General features: G+C 46.4%; 1 protein-coding gene across 1 annotated transcript in view; it reads left to right on the top strand.

Annotated features, from left to right (window-relative positions):
- The window catches only part of atp10a (ATPase phospholipid transporting 10A), a 235,348-nt gene that overhangs the window by 147,913 nt on the left and 66,341 nt on the right, over positions 1–21,094 (top strand). Inside the window, exons 8-10 of the mRNA XM_070892454.1 lie at positions 6,367–6,584; positions 8,414–8,608; positions 10,548–11,103. Of these exons, the coding sequence (XP_070748555.1) occupies positions 6,367–6,584; positions 8,414–8,608; positions 10,548–11,103 (969 nt within the window). The remainder of the gene's footprint in view (positions 1–6,366; positions 6,585–8,413; positions 8,609–10,547; positions 11,104–21,094) is intronic.

The following is a 21,094-nucleotide window of genomic DNA, read 5'->3' as shown; positions in this document are numbered from 1 at the left end:
AAACAGAAAAAGCTGGAAATACCCAATAGGTCAGGCAGCATCTGTGGAGAGAGAAACAGAGTTAACGTTTCAGGTCTGTGGCCCTTTGTCAGGACTGGAAAAGTTTGAGATGTAACGGGTTCTTGAGGAAGTGCAGGGGCAGTGAAAGGGAGAGGGGCAGCAAGAACAAAAGGGAAGGTCTGTGATAGGGTGGAAGGCAGGAGAGATTGAAGCAACAAAAGGGATGATGGGCAAAAATGAGATGGTAATGGCAGAAGTTAGGAAACAAAAGATGAGTTGAGAGGGGGTGTGAATGGCGGAATCCTCACCAGCTGCCGTGAGAAAGAGAACAAAAAGAAAGGCGGGGGAAGGGGGCGGGAGCAGCGTTCCACAGCTGCTGCCTGACCTGCTGGGATTTCCAGCACTTGCTGTTTTTATTTCAGATTCCAGCATGCTCTTGTGTATGAATGTTGAAGTATTGGAGTGCTGTCAATGCAAAACAACAGTAGCCCATTCTGAGTCATGTCTTCAGGAGAGGAGAGTATCGGTGCTGAACTCACATGGAAAATAATTCATTCCATTGTGTTATTCGATTTGTCTTCCTTCAGATTTGTTTTTATTGAATTCCTTTTTCCATAAACCTGTATGTGGCTTATTAGATTACCACAGCCACCACTTTTCATCCTCCTCACCCCCTGGGTTAAAATGATCAGCCATAATCTGTAATAGACCGTCATGTTGCAAAGCCCATAGTGGTTGTTGTGTATCTGTAAAGCATGCACTCCCATGTTCCGCCACCAGGGAGGTCATCCCCTGAAGTCCCAAGGGATCCCAGCATCCCTTGGGAGCACTGTATATAAGCCGGCCTCTAAAGCCTGTTCCTCACTCTGGAGTGTCTTATTAAAGATTGAAGTCACTGTTACTTTAACCTCCCTGTGTGCAACCTCATCTGTGTTAGGAACACAATAACTGGTGACGAGAATACGAATCTAACGCAAAGATGCAGCAAACTGTGGGCACCCTGGAAAAGTTCTTGGAGGATGAGGACTGGGAAGCCTTATGTCGAACGGCTAGACCAGTAATTTGTAGCCAACGAGCTGGACGGAGAAGGAAGCGCTGCAAAAAGGAGAGCGGTCCTCCTCACAGTCTGCGGGGCACCGACCTACAGCCTCATGAAGAATTTTCTGGCTCCGGTGAAACCCACAGATAAATCGTATGAGGAACTGTGTACATTGGTTCGGGAGCATCTTAACCCGAGGGAGAGCGTGCTGATGACGAGGTATCGGTTCTACACGTGCCAGCGATCTGAAGGTCAGGAAAACATAGAAACATAGAAACATAGAAAATAGGTGCAGGAGTAGGCCATTCGGCCCTTCGAGGCTGCACCGCCATTCAATGAGTTCATGGCTGAACATGCAACTTCAGTATCCCATTCCTGCTTTCCCGCCAAACCCCTTGATTCCCCCTAGTAGTAAGGACTACATCTAACTCCTTTTTGAATATATTTAGTGAATTGGCCTCGACAACTTTCTGTGGTAGAGAATTCCACAGGTTCACCACTCTCTGGGTGAAGAAGTTTCTCCTCATCTCAGTCCTAAATGGCTTTCCCCTTACCCTTAGCCTGTGACCCCTGGTTCTGGCCTTCCCCAACACCAAACAAATCTCTTAGCACATAAGTGCTAGCAATGTTCATAAATTAACTGGAACTGTGTTTGCGAGCAGAAATGTACAGGGCAGAACCCATGAGTCTGCAACTGCCAGCAGGCCTCAGGTGACCCAGATGACTCAGAGTCCCCAATAAAGGATGAATGCAAGGCAATTCACACCTTGTTGGCGTTGTGGAGGCTTCCATTCAGCCTATTCATGCAGCTTCAAAGGGTATGTTTGCAAGAGCTGTGGAACAATGGGGCACCTCCAACGAGCTTGCAAATGAGCTGCAAGCTCTGCAAAACCTGCTAACCACCACGTGGCAGAGGAAGATCAGTCCATGGTGGATGAAAACAATTTCGAGCCTCAGAGAGACGAGGCAGATGCTGAAGTACACGGGTGCACACATTTTCAATGAAATGTCCACCTACAATGCTAAACATAAAATTGAATGGCTTACCCATAGCCATGGAACTGGACACTGGTGCTAGCCAATCCATCATGAGTAAAAAGCTGTTTGAGAGACTGTGGTGCAACAAGGCATTCAGACCAGCCCTGAGCCCCATCCACACGAAATTGAGAACGTACACCAAAGAGCTTATCACTGTCCTGGGCAGCACCATGGTCAACGTCATCTATGAGGGCACGGTGCACGAATTGCCAATCTGGATTGTCCCGGGCGATGGCCCCACATTGCTTGGAAGGAGCTGGCTGGGCAAAATCCGCTGAAACTGGGATGACATCCGAGCGCTATCACATGTCGATGAGGCCTCATGTACCCAGGTTCTCAACAAATTTCCTTCCCTTTTTAAGCCAGGCATTGGAAACCTTTCCGGGGCGAAGGTGCGGATCCACTTGGTCCCAGAGGCTTGACCCATTCACCACAAGGAGCGAGGGGTACCTCACATGATGAGAGAGAGAGTGGAAATCAAGCTGGACAGGCTGCAACGCGAGGGCATCATCTCCCCAGTGGAATTCAACGAGTGGGCCTGCCTGATTGTTCCTGTACTCAAAAGTGATGGCATGGTCAGGATTTGCGGCGATTATAAAGTAACTATTAATCGTTTCTCGCTACAGGACCAATACCCACTACCTGAGGCAGACGACCTATTTGAGACGCTGGCAGGAGGCAAGACATTCACCAAGCTCGACCTGATTTCGGCCTACATGACGCAGGAGCTAGAGGAATCTTCGAAGGGCCTCACCTGCATCACGCCATTCCTGCTTTCTCGTCATACCCCTTGATACCCCTTGATCCCCCTAGTAGTAAAGACTACATCTAACTCCTTTTTGAATATATTTAGTGAATTGGCCTCAACAACTTTCTGTGGTAGAGAATTCCACAGGTTCACTACTCTCTGGGTGAAGAAGTTTCTCCTCATCTCGGTCCTAAATGGCTTTCCCCTTATCCTTAGGCTGTGACCCCTGGTTCTGGACTTCCCCAACATTGGGAACATTCTTCCTGCATCTAACCTGTCTAAACCCGTCAGAATTTTAAATGTTTCTATGAGATCCCCTCTCATTCTTCTGAACTCCAGTGAATACAAGCCCAGTTGGTTCACCCCAACCTGCATGATCAGGTAGAGAGCAGGCGGCAGCAACAAAATGTAAACGATGGTCGCGCCATTGTGTCACGGGAAATTGATCTAAATGACCCTCTGTATGTGCTAAACTATGGACATGGTCCCAAGTGGATTGCGGGCACGGTGATAGCTAAAGAAGGGAATAGGGTGTTTGTAGTCAAACTAGACAATGGAAAAATTTGCAGAAAGCACCTGGACCAAACGAGGCTGCGGTTCACAGACTGCCCTGAACAACTCACAGCAGATACCACCTTTTTCGAGCCCACAACACACGCCCAAAGGAGCAACGACACCACGCCGGACCAGGAAATCGAACCCATCACCCAACAGCCCTGCAGGGCCAACAACACGCCAGCCCAGCGAGGGCACAGCCAACACACCAGAACAGACATTTGTACCGAGGCAGTCCACCAGGGAAAGAAAGGCTCCCGACCGCCTCACCTTGTAAATAGTTTTCACTTTGACTTTAGAGGGGGAGTGATGTTGTGTATCTGTAAAGCATGCACTCCCATATTCAGCCACCAGGGAGCTCATCCCCTGAAGTCCCAAGGGATCCCAGCATCCCTTGGGAGCACTGTATATAAGCCAGCCTTTGAGGCCTGTTTCTCACTCTGGAGTGTCTTATTAAAGACTGAGGTCACTGTTACTTTAACCTCCCTGTGTGCAGTCTCATCTGTGTTAGGAACACAATAGTGGTCATCTTTATCTCAGTGAAATCGCAAAGAGGGGGTTTGATCCAATAATTTACCCCCACCATCAGTGAAAGGAAGAGGTTATGGAATCCCAGAAGATTAATTAAGTGACTGTGATCTGTCGATAGGATGAAGACTCGCTGCAAAATAGGCACAGTCACTAAATGGTGAGTAAATTGATGAAAGTAATGATTGATGCTAGGCTTCAGTTTACTTTTGAGCTCAGAAATCTAATCAAATCTTGAAAATCAATCCTAATATATTGTATATGTGAGAACATGTAAAATTAGATCATTGCCAAAGACCCTAAAATCAGGCATTCTCTGCAGTTCTCTGCGGCCTCCTACTCGATAACAGACATCCATTATCTGTGCAGAAAATCTATTTCTGAATATAACATATATACGAAGGGATTGTGCATATTTTGAAAGCAGACTTTTTAATTTTGGGGGATTTGAACTCCATTCTCTTGTCTAATATTACCCAGGGATCAGGCTGATGCTGTGTGGTGCCCTGATCAGATTTCACCTGGATTACTGTGTTCTGGTCATCATAAAGTAATGGGTAAGATTTTAACTTGGAGGCAGGTAGGGTAGGGAGTGGTTGGGAAACCTGGGAGAATGGGATTCCCTCAGACAAGGCCTGATTAACAATTTCCCCTGTCCCACTTTTCCCTTGCAGCCAGCCATTGAGAGGGAGGGAGAAATCGGAGGCTAGGATCGGAGGGGGGTGGGGGGGGTGTCAGTAGGCCGGGATTGGAGGGCAGGAGTCAGGAGTCCAGGAGTGGAGGGGGTTAGAGATCGGGGTCGGCGGGGGTGGGGTGGGGAGGGAGGCAGGTCAAAAGGCCAGGATCGGTCGGGGGGTGTGTTCAGAAAGCTGGGATCAGGGGAGTGAGGTGGGGATCAGAAGGCCTGGAGTGGAGGGGGTTGGAGATTTGGGTGGGGAGGGGTTGGAAGGCTGGGATCGATTGACCAGAGTGGGTTCGGAGGCCGGGGTTCAGAAGGCCGAAGGGGGCATTAGAGACCTTGTGGGTATCGGGGGGAGATCGGAAGGGCTGGGGGGATGTCTGACCGTGGTGGGGTTGGTGAGTCAGGGAGTAAGGATCCAGCAGGTCGGTGGAAAGGCGCTTACCTGCTGGATCCAGCAGTCCTCGTCTCCCTTTAGCTTCCGGGTCCCCCGAGGTCTGGGAAATCCAGCCGTCCAGAGTTTAAATTTAAAATGGAGAGTCAAAATGAGGCACACAGCCTCACTATAATAATTAAAATTGCCATCCCACCTCCTGTGAGCGAGTTGGCTGCCCCCCCGATCCTGCCTTCGTTAAAATCGGAAGTGGGCAAGTTGGGGTCAAGATTCCGATTTCTACCACTTTAACCTCCCACCCGACATCAACCCGCCGTACTATTGGATCCCTCCAATGGATCCATTCAGGCCCTCGACATACTGCGGAGAAGAGCAATAAGGCCAATATCCTGTGTCAGAGGGATAAGCTATGAGAAATAACTTGATAAACAAAGGCTCTATTCACCCTAAAAAAAACTCAACTGAGAGGACCTTATGAGGTGTATGAGATATGTAATACGATGAAAAAAGTAAAGCTGGAACAACTCTTTCAAGCCAAAGCAGCAGGAGTTCACATGCATGTATCTTTGAAGTGGGAAGGACGTTGATAAGGCTGTTTTTAAAACAAAAAAAAAAGTCTGGGATCCTGGGCTTTATAAATGGATTCGAAGAGTACATTTAAGATATGTGGATAGAGTTGAGAAGCTGGGCTTTTTCTCTTTGAAGCACGGAAGGTTAAGAGGAGGTTTAATAGAGGTGTTCAAAATGATGAAGGGTTTTGATAGAGCAGATAGGGAGAAACTGTTTCCCCTGGCAGGAGGGCCGGTAACCAGAGGGAACAGATTTAAGATAATTGGCAAAAAATCCACGGAGAATTTTTTTTAGGCAACGAGTTGTTACAATCTGGAATGCACTATCTGAAAGGTGGTGGACACAGATTCAATAGTAACTTTCTAAAGAGAATTGGATGTATACTTGAATAGGATAAAATTGCAGGGCCTATGGTGAAAGATCAGAGGTTTGGAACTAATTGGATGGCTCTTCAAAGAGCCAGCACAGGTGAAATGGGCCAAATGGCCTCCTGTGCTGTATTATTCTGTGTCAGCTTCTGCTGTAATATGATTCTGCTCTTCTAAAGTAGGGCAAGAGGGCCCATTCGGTGATGCTGCATTCTGTTTCAACACTTGCTGTTCTTTCATTTTTGTAATGTTGAGCCACACATGGGGATATGGAAGTGGCAGTGTTCATGCTGCTGATGGTGGCGAGGGAAGTAATGGAGCAGCAAATCGGGGATGAAATAAGAGTGAAAGACTGTTTCAATTTTAGCTTCGGCACCATTCAATCTCTCAATGGTTTGATTTTTACATTTTTTTTTTATTGATTTTTCTACTTTATTTCTTGAACAGCAAAGAGATTGGCCATGTACCTGGAGCCCGACTCAGAGGATGAGGAATGTACGTCTAAATCAGGAACCATACCAAGATGCGACAGCACCTCTAGTCACCAGAGTGCCAAAGTTGTTCACAGAACCCAAAGCACTAAATCTCATCGTCGGACTGGCAGCAGGGCAGAGGCGAAGAGGGCCAGCATTCTCTCCAAACACACTGCTTTCAGCAGCCCCATGGTTAGTACGCGCACCAAACTACAGGTGGTTCAGGATGCGTTTTTTTTTAGTTTTCGTTAGGTCAGTGTTAACAAATGCCTCACAGTCAGAAGATTGTGGGTTTAATACTCGAGGACTTGAGGACATAATCTAGGCTAATCTTCAGTGCAGTACTACATCGTCAGGGGTGCTATCTTTCAGATGCAACATTAAATCTGGGGAACTAATCTGCCTGTTCTGTTGCATATTTTCGATCCCACAGCTCTATTCAACGTAGATTAAGGGAGTTCGGCAAGTATCCTTTCTAACATTTATCCCTAACGAACACCACCAAGATGAGTTAACTAGTCATTTATCTCATTTACTGGTTGTGGAACCTTCATGTGCAAATTTTAGATCAACGTATCACCCTGTTAAAGCATATTTACATTAACGATTCGGTTTCAGGAGTACAATTTAAAAATTTGCGGAAGACACCAAATTGGGGGTGGGGGCAGTGTAGATAACACACAAGGAGGAATGTGACAAAATACAAGAGGACATTAATAAACTTGCAGATTGGGCGTGTAAATGGCAAATGAATTTCAATATAGATAAGCGATCCCCTTTCCGCCCCACGGGAAGTTGCCCTGTGGGAGCGGATCGGCCGTCGCTCGGTGCCCCCGACACCTTTCCCCTGCTGGAAGCCGCTTGTGGCTGGGCGGCGCGTCTGCCCTTAAAGGGGATGGTGCACTGCCGTGGCCGCCATTTTATTTTAATTGTCGGCCGACTCCAAGGTCGGCCCGACAATGGTGGCCACAGGTTTGGCCGGGCTGCCAACAGGTAGCCCGGCACTCCCTCGGGTACCGGGCCGCTGGCCTGGCCGAAACCCTCCCTGGTGGCTCAGTGGGTGCCACTAACATGGCTGCAGAGTTCACAGCGTCCCTCCCCTTTAACTGAAGGGGAGGGACTTTGCTACGCATCAGCGCAACACGGAATGTCCGCATCACGCTGACGTTATTAGCGTGACGCTGATGACACATACCGACTTCCGCCCCGCTCCCCACGCACCTCCGCCCCGCTGGAACCCGACTTCACCGCCCGGAACACACAACACAAAGAGCTGAATTTTGCTCTACGGCAGAGAAAAATCTTCAAGATCAGTGAGTGCGCCCCCTTTTGGTCGGAGGGCAATTTTGGCCCTCTGGTCTCCATATTATAAAAAGGATATAGAGGCACTGGAGAAGGTGCACAAAAGATTCACAAGGATGATAACAGAACTGAAAAGATATACTTAACAGGGAAGGCTCTTTTCTCTAGAACAGAGAAGGCTGAGGGGGTGACCTGATAAAGGCCTTTAAGACAATGAAAGGGTTTGATAGGGTAGTCGTAGAGAAAATATTTCCACTTGGGGAGTCCAAAGCTAGAGGTCATAAATAATAAGATAGTCACAAATAAATCAAATGGGGAATTCAGGAAAAATTTCTTTAAAATGTGGAACTCGCTACCACAGGGAGTAGTTGAGACAAATAGCATAGATGTAGTCAAGGGGAAGCGAGATACGCATATGAGGGAGAAAAGAATAGAAGGATATGTTGATGGGGTTTGATGAAGAGAGGTGGGAGGAGGCTCGTGTGGAGCAGAGACCAGTTGGGCCAAATGACCTCGTTCTTGCTGTATACTTAATGTATTCGAGCCACACCCTTTTAGTTTAAGCTGTGTGGGTATGGCCTATATGAGAGAGAGACATATATTTCCCTGGGAGAGTGCTTGCATTTGGGATACAGCGTATGAGCCGGTCAGTGCAGTATAGACATTTGCTGTAGTTTTGTTACCCTGAATGTTTCATGCTGTAAATTATTTATTTCTAGGAAAAAGACATCACACCCGACCCTCAGTTATTGGAAAAGGTGAATGAATGTGCTGGAAAATTGGAAGTTCTGAGACAACATGGCCAACCTTTAAGCCACTTGACCCCTGAACTATCTGACATCATCGACTTTTTTATAGCACTGACTGTTTGCAACACTGTAGTCGTTTCATCTCCAAATCAGCCTCGCCACAAGGTATGTTTTACGCATCTTATCATGGTCCTTTCCGCTTTAAACCTAACTCTTTTCTAAGCACTGCCTTGTTTACATTTCGATCCTTAGAGCTGGAGGAAGATCTGAGTCTAGAGCACAAGAACAGGAGTAGGGTCTTTCAGTCAATCAAGTCTGTTCAACTATTTTATTAGCCATGATACTGAGGCTGAGGGGTGACCTACTAGAGGTCTTCAAAATGATGAAAGGTTTTGATAGAGCGGATACAGAGAGAATGTCTCCACTTTTGGGGACGAGCATAACTAGAGGCCATAATTACAAGATTGTCAACAAGAAATCCAATAGGGAATTCAGAAGAAATTTCTTTACCCGGAGAGTGGAGAGAATGTGGAACTCGCTACTACAGGGGGAGTGGTTGAAGCGAATAGTATAGATGCATTTAAGGGGAGGCTAGACAAGCATATGAGGGAGAAGGGAATAGAGGGTTATGCTGATAGAGTTAGATGAAGAAAGATGGGAGGAGTCACGAGTGGAGCATAAACACTGGCGTGGACTGGTTGGGCCGAATGGCCTGTTTCTGTGCCGTATATCTGATGTAATCCTATGGTCCCTGCATTGAAGTTGGCAGAAGCTGAGAAGTCAGTATAAACTAATATAAACAAATTGAGGAATATATTGAGTGATTACAGACCTGTTTCCGTCCCATTCACAAACAAAGTGATTTTGAACTGAAAGATGATGATGTATTTGGCTGTTGGCCAGATCAGCTCAGTAACTTGTATTGAGCTTTTGCTTCAAACTTTCGGAGGGAAAAAAAACTTTTTTTTTTAAAAAAAAAAGTTAAGCTATTTCAATTTCGCTGGCAAAAAGATGTTTGTAACACTGGGTTTTTGCTGCAGTTACTTCGTAAAGCAATTTCTCCTGAACAAATTCACATGCTATGATTGTTTAAAGCTCTCGGTATAGACGTGAATCCTGCTCACAATGTGCTCCTCACTTACCACACACTAGTCCATCTTTTTTGTGCTGATGAGTAAGACATTTCTTTAAAAAAGAAAAAAATTCCTAATGTTGGCTTTTCCCCTCTTATTTTCTACCAGTTTTTTCCCTTCCTCACCTAATGACTCTGCAGTTCCACAGGTATTAGTTGTCGTACAGCCTCCCCGCCCCCCGCTTGCTCAATTAGTCATTCTTCATATGTGAGCCTGACCTTTTTTCTTCTTTTGTTTACCCCTCCTCACTTCTCGCTAGCTCGGGGGCCACTATAATGCTTCCTAATACTACTCTGACTGAGGTTGGCTAACTCAACGTGGACCAGGGATTGAACCTGGGACCGACCTGATCTCACCGGCTTAACCAGCTGTGCTACCATGGGCCTGCCAACATTTGTTTCTCTGAGAAACCCAGCACGGGACACGAATGTTTGCAGAAAATGCTTTTTGTGTGGTGGTCTCAGTTGATGGTTGGAGAAGGAGGAGAGACTGAGAGTATGTTGGAAGATAATGGATCAGTGCTGGACGGCTGGGTGCTGATAGTGAGTGGAAAAGGAAAGCTTGGTCCATTCCTCACCACTTGTGTTGATGAACATACAAGCAGACAAAAAACTACTCAATTTAATGGTTTTGTCAACAATTAGTAGAACAGATATTTATTTAATCCAAACTACAGAATGCTTTGTTTTTGATTCTTGTAGAGTAAAATTTGTAATAGTTTGAACGTTCATATGAAATAGCAGGAACATAGGAACAGGAGTAGGCCATTCAGCCCCTCGAGCCTGTTCCGCCATTCAATGAGATCATGGCTGATCTGCGACCTAGCTCCATATACATCCGCCTTTACACTATATGTCACATATTTGTTAACTTCAAAGCCAAGAACATTTGCACATCACAAATGTTTAATGAAAGTTTTGAGCCATCAAAATATTTTCCCTTCTGAAGAAACTTGTGCTCATTTCCCAAAGGTTCGAGTCCGCTTTGAGCTGAAGTCTCCAGTCAAGACATTGGAGGATTTCATCAAGAGGTTTACCCCCAGTCGTCTGACCTCCGGCTCCAACAGCAGCAGTTCCTCCAGCATTTCTACAAGTAAATCGCTGTACAGAGTCTCTTCCAGCGTCATCTCCTCTCCGTCGGCAGATGTCACCTTACTGAAAATGGGTGAAGAGTTTGGCAGATCTCCTCCGAGGGAGAAGAGTGAAAATTTCTTTCAGCCGGGGGGGGTTCGGGATGAAGGAAAAGATGGAGAGCTCCGCTATGAGGCCGAGAGCCCGGACGAGGCAGCTCTCGTTTACGCAGCCAGGGCCTACAACTGTGCGCTGGTTGGGAGACTACCAGAGCAGGTGACCGTAGAGCTGCCTCATGTGGGAAAGTTGGCCTTTGAACTCTTGCACACCCTGGGGTTTGATTCGACCAGGAAGCGAATGTCTGTTGTGGTGAGGCACCCTCTGACTGATGAGATTGTTCTTTACACCAAAGGAGCGGATTCTACCATCATGGACCTCCTCCAGCATCCTTCCACAGGTATGGAGATATTTCTTTTGACAAAGCTTTGTTCACATTGGTTATTGCTCCTGACAATGGAATAGGTGAAATACAGAATTTCTGCCACGCTGTGGGGACTGAGCTCTTGGCTGGAATTTAAATTTTCAGGCATGTAGGAATCAGGAGATGCTGCAATACGGTCGGGAAACCCAGGAGAACGGGTTTTCCTGCCGAACCCAACGTCCTGGTCGGATTAACATATTCAATCTCGGTTGTCCGCCCGCAGCCAGACAGCCAGATGGAGAGGCCTGCGGCACCAGGCCACAGCAAGGATGGAGGAAGGGATGAATCGGGGGTGGGGGGAGTTTGGAAGGCTGGAGGATCTTTGAGGAGGGGTGGTTGGGGGCTGGAGGTACTTCGGGGAGGTGGGGGGCTGCCAATCAGAGGCCGAGGTGCGGGGGGTCGGAGGCCTGGGAGTGGAGGGGGTGGGGGTTGGTGCGGGGGGAGGGATGAGGGTAGGCGGTATCCGATCGTGGGGAGTTGGCAAGGCAGGAATGCTAGGTCCAGCAGGCACCCCGCCTTCCTTTAGCTGGTGTGTTACCTAAGGCCTGGGAAACCCAGCCAGCCAGAAGTAACTTTGAAATGGTGGATCAACATGAGGCACGCTGCCTCATTATAATATTTAAAGTGCCAACCCGCATCCTGGCAGTGAGTTGGACGTCCACCCTGTTCCGCCTCCGTTAAAACCGAAAGTGAGCGGGTTGCGGTCGGGATTCAGATTTTTAACTCTTTAACTTCCCACCCGACAATAACCCACCCGTTTTTTGGGGTTGAAATTCGCCCACTTGTTTCAGAAGAGTGACCTCCCGCTCATGCACCAGTCGCCTACCTTTACACTGCCTGTCGCGAACTGCTCGTTAGCCACCTAATTCCACAGTCCTGCTCAGTCAGACCTTGTCAGAATAGAATACTTTATAGTATGCAATTTAGAAACATTGACTGGTTTTCTTAACAATCCAATCTGCACAGTAGATTTTAAAAAAAGAGATAAAGTGCAAAATGGCAAGTTTATTTTTGTCATTTGAAAACTTAAGTAGCAATCCTGCATTTAAAAAAAAATATATATCTAATGAATTTTACAACGGTGCAGAGTAACAGAGGAAGGATATTCTGTCTGTTGATCATCATATTATAATTGCTTTAGAAATTAGCTAAATGTTTTGCTCACACTAGAACAATGTGTGAAAGCTCTTAAATGCAGGGTAAGAGTTTCTCTAATCACTGTGTGCAGCAACATCGGGATACATTTGTGATGTCCAATTTTCATTTTTTTTTCCTCTAGTAAAATCGTAAATGTATTCTCTCAGAACATGTTCCTGACTTTCCAAGAAATAGCAAACTGGGGAATTCTTCACAAACACAGTGCCAATGTTGCTGCATTTAATAACCAAAGCATTCACACCCCATGTAGCACTTGGGGGGAGTGGGGGTGGGGTTCGTATCACAGTTGATGCTTTTCTTGGAAGCTTTTATTGCCGCTCCAGTGATTGACTGCAGATGTCTCTCTGTGAAAGGTTCAGCAAAGCTGCCATGACTTCGGGTTTGTGTGTGCGAGCAATACCGTGTGTTCCATTGTTCACACTCCCCTCACTCAGAAGGAGTTGCTGCACTGCGACGATGTGCTTTAAATATTTATAAACCTGGCGTGCAGGCTGTTAAAATACAGGTGCATCTGAGGGAACCTGGAACATTTGAGCACATTTACCCACTGAAGTTGGGAGAGGGGATAATATTTATCTCATAATCCATTAAACAGAAATAAAAATCTGAATTAACACTTGGAAATTATGTTTGGTTGCCTCCATGCAAACAAATAGTCCCAATTACATGTTCCCACTCTGTTTGTATTTTGGCCTATTCCTTCATCCACCTATCCAATCTAGCCTTGAATGTTGACATAGGCCCTGAACTCGAGGCCCCTACGGGTACGTACAAGGTGCGCAACACGCCCGTAGGGGGTCCTGCAAGTTCCGAGTTTAGGCATGCGAAGCGCTTGCGACTAAACTCGGAACTTGCGATCTGTCAAGAATTCTCTTGACCGATCGCGCATCCAGACGTAAAGGGCCTGCGCGGGTGAAAAGTTGGGCTATTTGCCCAACTTCTGCCCAACAAATGACCTTGAAATTCTTACAACTGACAAAAGCAGGCATAAAGGGTTGCTTTTATCAGCGTAAGACTTTTTAAAGGTCTGTAAAATACATTTTTTTCAATAATTTAAACATTTAAAATCCTATTAAATAAGGTAAGTTTATTTTTAGACACTTTAAAACATGAAAATGTATTTTTCAAGAAATAAAAATTAGCTTAAAATAATTAATTAATTTCCATTTTGATAAATTTTAAATACGTGATCATAGAATCATAGAAATTTACGGCACGGAAGGAGGCCATTTCGGCCCATCATGTCCATGCCGGCCGACAAACAACTATCCAACCTCATGTCACAGAGTTAACCTTTCAGGTGGATGTCCTGTTCTGATGAAAGGTCACCGACCTTAAACGTTAACACTGTTCCTCTCTCCACAAATGCTGCCTGACCCGCTGAGTATTTCCAGCAATTCAGCATCTGACTGAATCTGTGTTGATAAATTGACTAGGGAGTTCTCTTGGTGTCCGAGCCAAAATTCCTTCCTGCCCCCAAACCAGTTGATCGCGTCATTCATTTATTAATTTGCTATTTGTGGATCTTAATGCGTGTAAATTGACTGCCATGTTTGCTTACATAACAATAATGCTTTGAGACATCCTGAAAAAAGTAATAAGACGTTAGGGGCCTAGATAGAGTGGATAGGACAGAGCTGTTTCCCTTAGCAGGCGGTTTAGAGGGGATTTGAGAGGAAATTTATTCACCCAGGGAGTGGTGGGGGGGTCTGGAACTCACTGCCTGAAAGGATGGTAGAGACAGAAACCCTCACCACATTTAAAAAGTACTTGCATATGCACTTGAAGTGCTGTAACCTACAGGGCTAGGGCTCAAGAGCTGGAAATTGGGATCAGGCTGGGTAGCTCTTTGTTGGCCGGCACGGAAACGATGGGCCAAAATGGCCTCCTTCCGTGCTGTAAATTTCTAGGATGCTATATAAATACAAATTCTTTACCTTTTTCTCCCTTTCTACAGGCCATATAAAAATATGATTCCCATATTGTTGACTGTGCTAAATCCATATAGTACGATTAACACTATTACAAACCAGGGATTAATACATTGAGAACAATCCCCCTAGAAAGTAGATAGAACTTGTATCCGACCCCAGAGTACAGCGGTTGATTATTTCCAGTGGACTATCAGCTTGATGGAGTCACATTGAAACATAGAAAATAGGTGCAGGAGTAGGCCATTTGGCCCTTCGAGCCTGCACAGCCGTTCAATAAGATCATGGCTGATCATTCCCTCACTACCCCTTTCCTGCTTTCTCTCCATACCCCTTGATCCCTTTAGCCGTAAGGGCCATAACTAACTCCCTCTTGAATATATCCAATGATCTGGCATCAACAACTCTCTGCGGCAGGGAATTCCACAGGTTAACAACTCTCTGAGTGAAGTAGTTTCTCCTCATCTCAGTCCTAAATGGCCTACCCCTTATCCTAAGACTATGTCCCCTGGTTCTGGACTTCCCCAACATCGGGAACATTTTTCTCGCATCTAACCTGTCCAGTCCCATCAGAATCTCATACATTTCTATGAGATCCCCTCTCATCCTTCTAAACTCCAGTGACTAAAGGCCCAATTCATCCAGTCTCTCCTCATATGACAGTCCAGCCATTCCTGGAATCAGTCTGATGAACCTTCGCTGCACTCCCTCAATAGCAAGAACGTCCTTCCTCAGATTAGGAGACCAAAACTGTACACAATATTCCAGGTGGGGCCTCACCAAGGCCCTGTACAACTGCAGTAAGACCTCCCTGCTTCTATACTCAAATCCCCTAGCTATGAATGTCAACATACCATTTGCCTTCTTCACCGCCTGCTGTACCTGCATGAACCATGACACCTAGGTCTCGTTGCACCTCCCCTTTTATTAATCTGCCGCCATCCAGATAATATTCTGCCTTTGTGTTTTTGCCCCCAAAATGGATAACCTCACATTATACTGCATCTGCCATGCATTTGCCCACTCACTTAACCTGTCCAAGTCACCCTGCAGTCTCTTAGCGTCCTCCTCACAGCTCACACTGCCACCCAGTTTAGTGTCATCCGCAAACATGGAGATATTACACTCAATTCCTTCATCTAAATCGTTAATGTATATTGTAAAGAGCTGGGGTCCCAGCACTGAGCCCTGCGGCACTCCACTAGTCACTGCCTGCCATTCTGAAAAGGATCCGTTTATCCCGACTCTCTGCTTCCTGTCTGCCAACCAGTTCTCTATCCATGTCAGTACATTACCCCCAATACCATGTGCTTTGATTTTGCACACCAATCTGTTGTGCGGGACCTTGTCAAAAGCCTTTTGAAAGTCCAAATACACCACATCCATTGGTTCTCCCTTGTCCACTCTGCTAGTTACATCCTCAAAAAATTCCAGAAGATTCGTCAAGCATGATTTCCCTTTCATAAATCCATGCTGACGTGGTCCGAACTTGTCACTGCTTTCCAAATGTGCTATTTCATCCTTAATGATTGATTCCAACGTTTTCCCCACTACTGGGGCCCAAGTTTCGGCCTTAGTTGCTCCCGATTTTTTGGAGCAACTGGTGTAGAACGGAGTATCTTAGAAATTCAAATTCTCGGCATTTAGTTTGCTCCAGTTCTAGTCAGTTAGAACAGTTTCACTTTGGAACAGAATTTTTTTTTCAAAAGGGGGCGTGTCCGGCGATTTACGCCTGTTTTCAAAGTTTAGGCAGTGAAAACTTACTCCAACCTAACTTAGAATGGAGTAAGTGAAGATTTTTGTATGCTCGAAAAAACCATGTCTACACTTTAGAAAATCAGGCGTAGGTTACAAATCAGGCGTAGGGAATGCGGGGGGCGGGGGGGGTTTAAAGGGAAGTTTACAAACATTAAACACTTAAGTTTTACAAATAAAGAGCCATCATCAATAATAAATGATAAAAACATCAATAAATCAACCAATGAATCAATCAAACAAAATTAATAAGAAATTATTTCCGACTGCAGCACCGGGAGCCCTCCAGCGTGCTGGGATGCCCCCCTCAGTGTGTCTCTGTCAGTGTCTATCTCTCTGTCTGTCTGTGTGTGTCTCTCATTCTCTGTTTCTGACAGTGAGGGGAGGGGGAGGGGAGGGGGAGGGAGGAGAAGGGGAAGGGGGGAGGAGGAGAAGGGGAGAGGAGAAGGGGAAAGAGAAGGGGAGGGGGAGGGGGGGAAAGGAGAAGGGGAGGGGGAAGGAGAAGGGAAGGGAAAGGAAAAGGGGGGTGGGGGAGAAAGGAGAAGGGGGAGGGAGGCTGAACGGGCTGGGCCCAAGACTTCGGGCAGCGCCCGTCCCCATCACCAGATTTACAGGTAGGTGGCGTTGAGTCGAGTCGGGGGGAGCGCGGGTCGGGAGCGCGGGTCGGGTCGGGTCCGGTCCGGGGGGGAGGGGGGGGGAGGGAGCACGGGTCGGGTCAAGGGGGGGGGAGGGAGGTCGGGTTGGTTCGGGTAGTGGGGGGTGGGAGGGAGCGCGGGTCAGGTCGGGGGGCGGAGGAGGGAGGTCGGGTTGGTTCGGGTGGCGGGGGGGGGGGGGAGGCGAGGGAGCGCGGGTCGGGTCGGTTCGTGTCGGGGGCGGGGGGAGGGAGGTCAGGTTGGGTCGGGTCATGTCCGGGTGGGGGTCGGGAGCGCGGGTCGGTGGGGTGGTGGGAGGGAGGTCGGTTCAGGTCGGGAGGTGCCGGGGGGAGGGAGGGAGAGGGAGGCCAGGTCGGGTGGGGGGCGGGGAGGGGGGATCGGGTCCGGTCCGGGGGCGGGGTGGCGGGAGTCGGGTCGGGGTCGGGTCCGGTCCGGAGGCATGGGGGGGGAGGGGGTGGGGAAGCGGGAGTCGAGTCGGGTCGGGAGGAAGCAGGAGCTGGGCATGGGAGGCAGCCTTATGCACGTAGCCCCAGTGAGGCCATTCGGCCTGGGCTAGGGGCTGCGTGCTTCGGGCCCCTCCCACACAGTTTTGGGTGCCTGGAGCTACTGCACATGCGCGCCCACTGTAGCGCGCATGTGCAGAGGTCCCGGCACTGTTTTCAGTGCAGGGATCTGGCTCCGCCCCCCCACAGCTCGTGCTGTGCCGCGCCCGACTCCAGAGGACCAGCAGGGAGCCGGAGAATACGTAAGTTTTTTTTAGGCGCACTTTGTGGTGCGAAAAACGGGTGTCCAGGTTGGGGCTGCGCCGTTCTAGGCGTGGCCTGAAACTTGGGCCCCTGATGTCAGACTAACCGGTCTATAATTACCCGTTTTCTCTCTCCTTCCTTTTTAAAAAAAAAAGTGGTGTTACATTAGCTACCCTCCAGTCCATAGGGACTGATCCAGAGTCGATAGACTGTTAGAAAATGATCACCAATGCATCCACTATTTCTAGGGCCACTTCCTTAAGTACTCTGGGATGCAGACTATCAGGACCCGGGGATTTATCGGCCTTCAATCCCATCAATTTCCCTAACACAATTTCACGCCGAATAAGGATATTCTTCAGTTCCTCCTTCTCACTAGACCTACTGTCCCCTAGAACAATCAGAAGGTTATTTGTGTCTTCCTTCGTGAAGACAGAACCGAAGTATTTGTTCAACTGGTCTGCCATTTCTTTGTTTCCCATTATAACTTCACCTGAATCCGACTGTAAGGGTCCTACGTTTGTCTTCACTAACCTTTTTCTCTTCACATATTTATAGAAGCTTTTGCAGTCAGTTTTTATGTTCCCTGCAAGCTTCCTCTCGTACTCTATTTCCCCCCTCTTAATTAAACCCTCAGTCTTCCTCTGTTGAATTCTAAATTTCTCCCAGTCCTCAGGTTTGTTGCTTTTTCTAGCCAAATTATATGCCTCTTCCTTGGCTTTAACACTATCCTTAATTTCCCTTGTTAGCCACGGTTGAGCCATCTTCCCCGTTTTATTTTTACTCCAGACAGGGATGTACAATTGCTGAAGTTCATCCATGTGATCTTCAAATGTTTGCCATTGCCTATCCACCGTCAACACTTTAAGTATCATTCACCAGTCTATTCTAGCCAATTCACGCCTCATACCATCGAAGTTACCTTTCCTTAAGTTGACGTAAAGAAGCAGAAGGGTGATGTTGGAGCTGAGATCAATGTAGCAGGAAATGCTCGTTGGAAGTTGCACTCACTGCCCTAATTGATTTTTAGATTCAGAGATAAGCCAAGTCATTTCAATACCTCTATAGCGTGGAAAAAGTAGAATTACTGATTAATCAGTCACAAAAGGGATCATTTGACCAGAGAAACAGCGATAAGATCTCTGACGCATTCCTCAGAATTACAGTTGGGGGAGTGTGGAGTTCAGACAATATCCAAATCCACAAGAGACAAACTTCAGTTGTCAGAAATTTGCATATCTGGACTAGAAATAGTCTGGTGCTTTTTTGATTATTGAATATTGTAACATCTGCCAGTCCAACCCCCTTGTATCTTCTAGCTGTGCAGAAGGCAAACTCGTTTTGCTGAAGGAATGCATAATTTTGATGGAAGAAACATCTTTCACTGAAAACCTTGTTTTTTTTTAACGAAGATATTCATTAGCTGTGTGAATTCTTAATAACTAGCAACTTGAATGAGTTTATTGTAAGCCACAAATGAATGTTCAGCTATAGACCGAACATGTTGGACTTTTATCCAATTTATATTGTGCAGATAATAGTGGTCGGTTTTATTTTTGTGAATGTTTTGCTGATGAGAAATGACCATGATGAGGAATGGAACATTTATTCCTTCTGCCCAGTCTATTTCCATCTCCTACTCTGAAGAACATAATCAGAATATTTAATTTCCTCCAGTAGCTTCACGCTCTTCAATTCTCTCCATAATTTTTTCTGTGCCTCTACCTCATCTCCTTTAAGACTTTCCTTAAAAACCATCTCCGCGAACAAGCTGTTGGTTACCCCTTCTGACACCTCCTATGTCTCAGCATCCAGTTTTGTCTGATTATAACTCAGTAAAACATCTTGGGATGTTTTTCTGAGTTAAAGGTGCTATATAAATGCAACAACTTGTTGTTGTGCCTTTTTTGAATAATATTGGGCTCCTGTCCCCTCCTCCTTGTTCCACCCCAATGCTAGATACCATTCTCCAGACAGGTAGATCACTTGTTCCCAGGCCTCTGTCGGTGCAATTTATGAATCAGCCACTTGAGGGTAGCACTTATATTTTTTTTCCCCCTCTCCTGGTTTCCACCAGGCTGATATCAGGAGATCACCATATGGCAGGAGAGAATTTATTTCCAAGCACTCAGTTCTTTGGCAGTGCTACATCAGTACTTTGCGCATTGAGTCATATAATCCACATGATATTTCCCATGAACAATTGAAATTCCTGACATTCTGAAATATAAAGGATAACGGCGATTTTCAGTTGCTAGCTACTTTGTTTTGGAAAAATGAGGAATTTCTGCACTATAAGTTCAATCCAGTTGATCAGCTCGAGAACCTGCAAACACTGTAACGTTAGTTTTTGCTGAGCACATATAGGCCCGGATATTGCGGTAAAAATACTGGTCAGACTATCGGTACTCACCATTGTTACAGTGTAAGTTGGACAGTAACTTCCGACAATCGCACGTGCGCAGTTAGAACAGAAGAAATAGGAGCAGGAGTAGGCCATTTGGCCCCTCGACTCTGCTCTGCCATACAATAAGATCATGGCTGATCTGATCATGGACTCAGCTACACTTCCCTGCCCGTTCCCCATAACTCTTTATTCTCTTATCTCTCAAAAATCTGTCTATCTCAACCTTAAATATATTCAATGACCCAGCAGAGAATTCCATAGATTTGCAACCCTCTGAGAGAAGAAATTCTCCTCATTTCACTTTTAAATGGGCAGCCCCTTATTCTAAGACTATCTCCCCTAGTTTCCCCTATGAGTGAAAATATCTTATCTGCATCCACCTTGTCGAGCCCCCTCATTATAAGTTTAAATAATATCACCTCTGACTGTCCCCGATTAATCCTTGCCTTTCTAAATATAGATTGATCCTGTCCTTCAGGTTTTTTCCAATAATTTTCCCACCACTGAGGTTAGGTTGACAGGCCAGTAATTACTCGGCCTATCCCTTTCTCCCTTCTTAAACAAGGCTACCACATTAGCAGTTCTCCAGCATCATCCTGAATCCAAAGAGGACTGGAAAATGATGGTCAAAGCAGAGCGTCATCTGCAAACTTGGAGATATTATACTCAATTCCTTCATCTAAATCATTGATGTATATTGAAAATAGCTGGGGTCCCAGCACTGAGCCCTGCGGCACCCCACTAGTCACTGCCTGCCATTCTGAAAAGGACCTATTTATCCTAACTCTCTGCTTCCTGTTTGCCAACCAGTTCTCTATCCACGTCAGTACTTTACCCCCAGTACGATGTGCTTTAATTTTGCACACTAATCTCTTGTGTGGAACCTTGTCAAAAGCCTTATGAACGTCCAAATACACCACATCCACTGGTTCTCTCTTGTCCACTCTAGTAGTTACATCCTCAAAAAATTCTAGAAGATTTGTCAAGCATGATTTCCCTTTCATAAATCCATGCTGACTTCGATTGATCCTGTCACTGCTTTCCAAATGCGCTGCTATTTCATCTTTAATAATTGATTCCAAACTTTTCCCCACTACTGATGTCAGGCTAACTGGTCTATAATTCCTCATTTTCTCTCTCCCTCCTTTTTAAAAAAGTGGTGTTACATTAGCTACCCTCCAGTCCAAAGGAACTGATCCAGAGTCGATAGATTGTTGAAAAATGATCACCAATGCATCCACTATTTCTAGGACCACTTCCTTAAGTACTCTGGGATGCAGACTATCTGACCCCGGGGATATATCGGCCTTCAATCCC

This window comes from Pristiophorus japonicus, chromosome 10 (genome assembly GCF_044704955.1).
Source record: "Pristiophorus japonicus isolate sPriJap1 chromosome 10, sPriJap1.hap1, whole genome shotgun sequence".
Classification (NCBI taxonomy): domain Eukaryota; kingdom Metazoa; phylum Chordata; class Chondrichthyes; family Pristiophoridae; genus Pristiophorus; species Pristiophorus japonicus.
The sequence above is the reverse complement of the archived record's forward strand: the minus strand, read 5'-3'. Positions and strand labels throughout refer to the sequence as shown.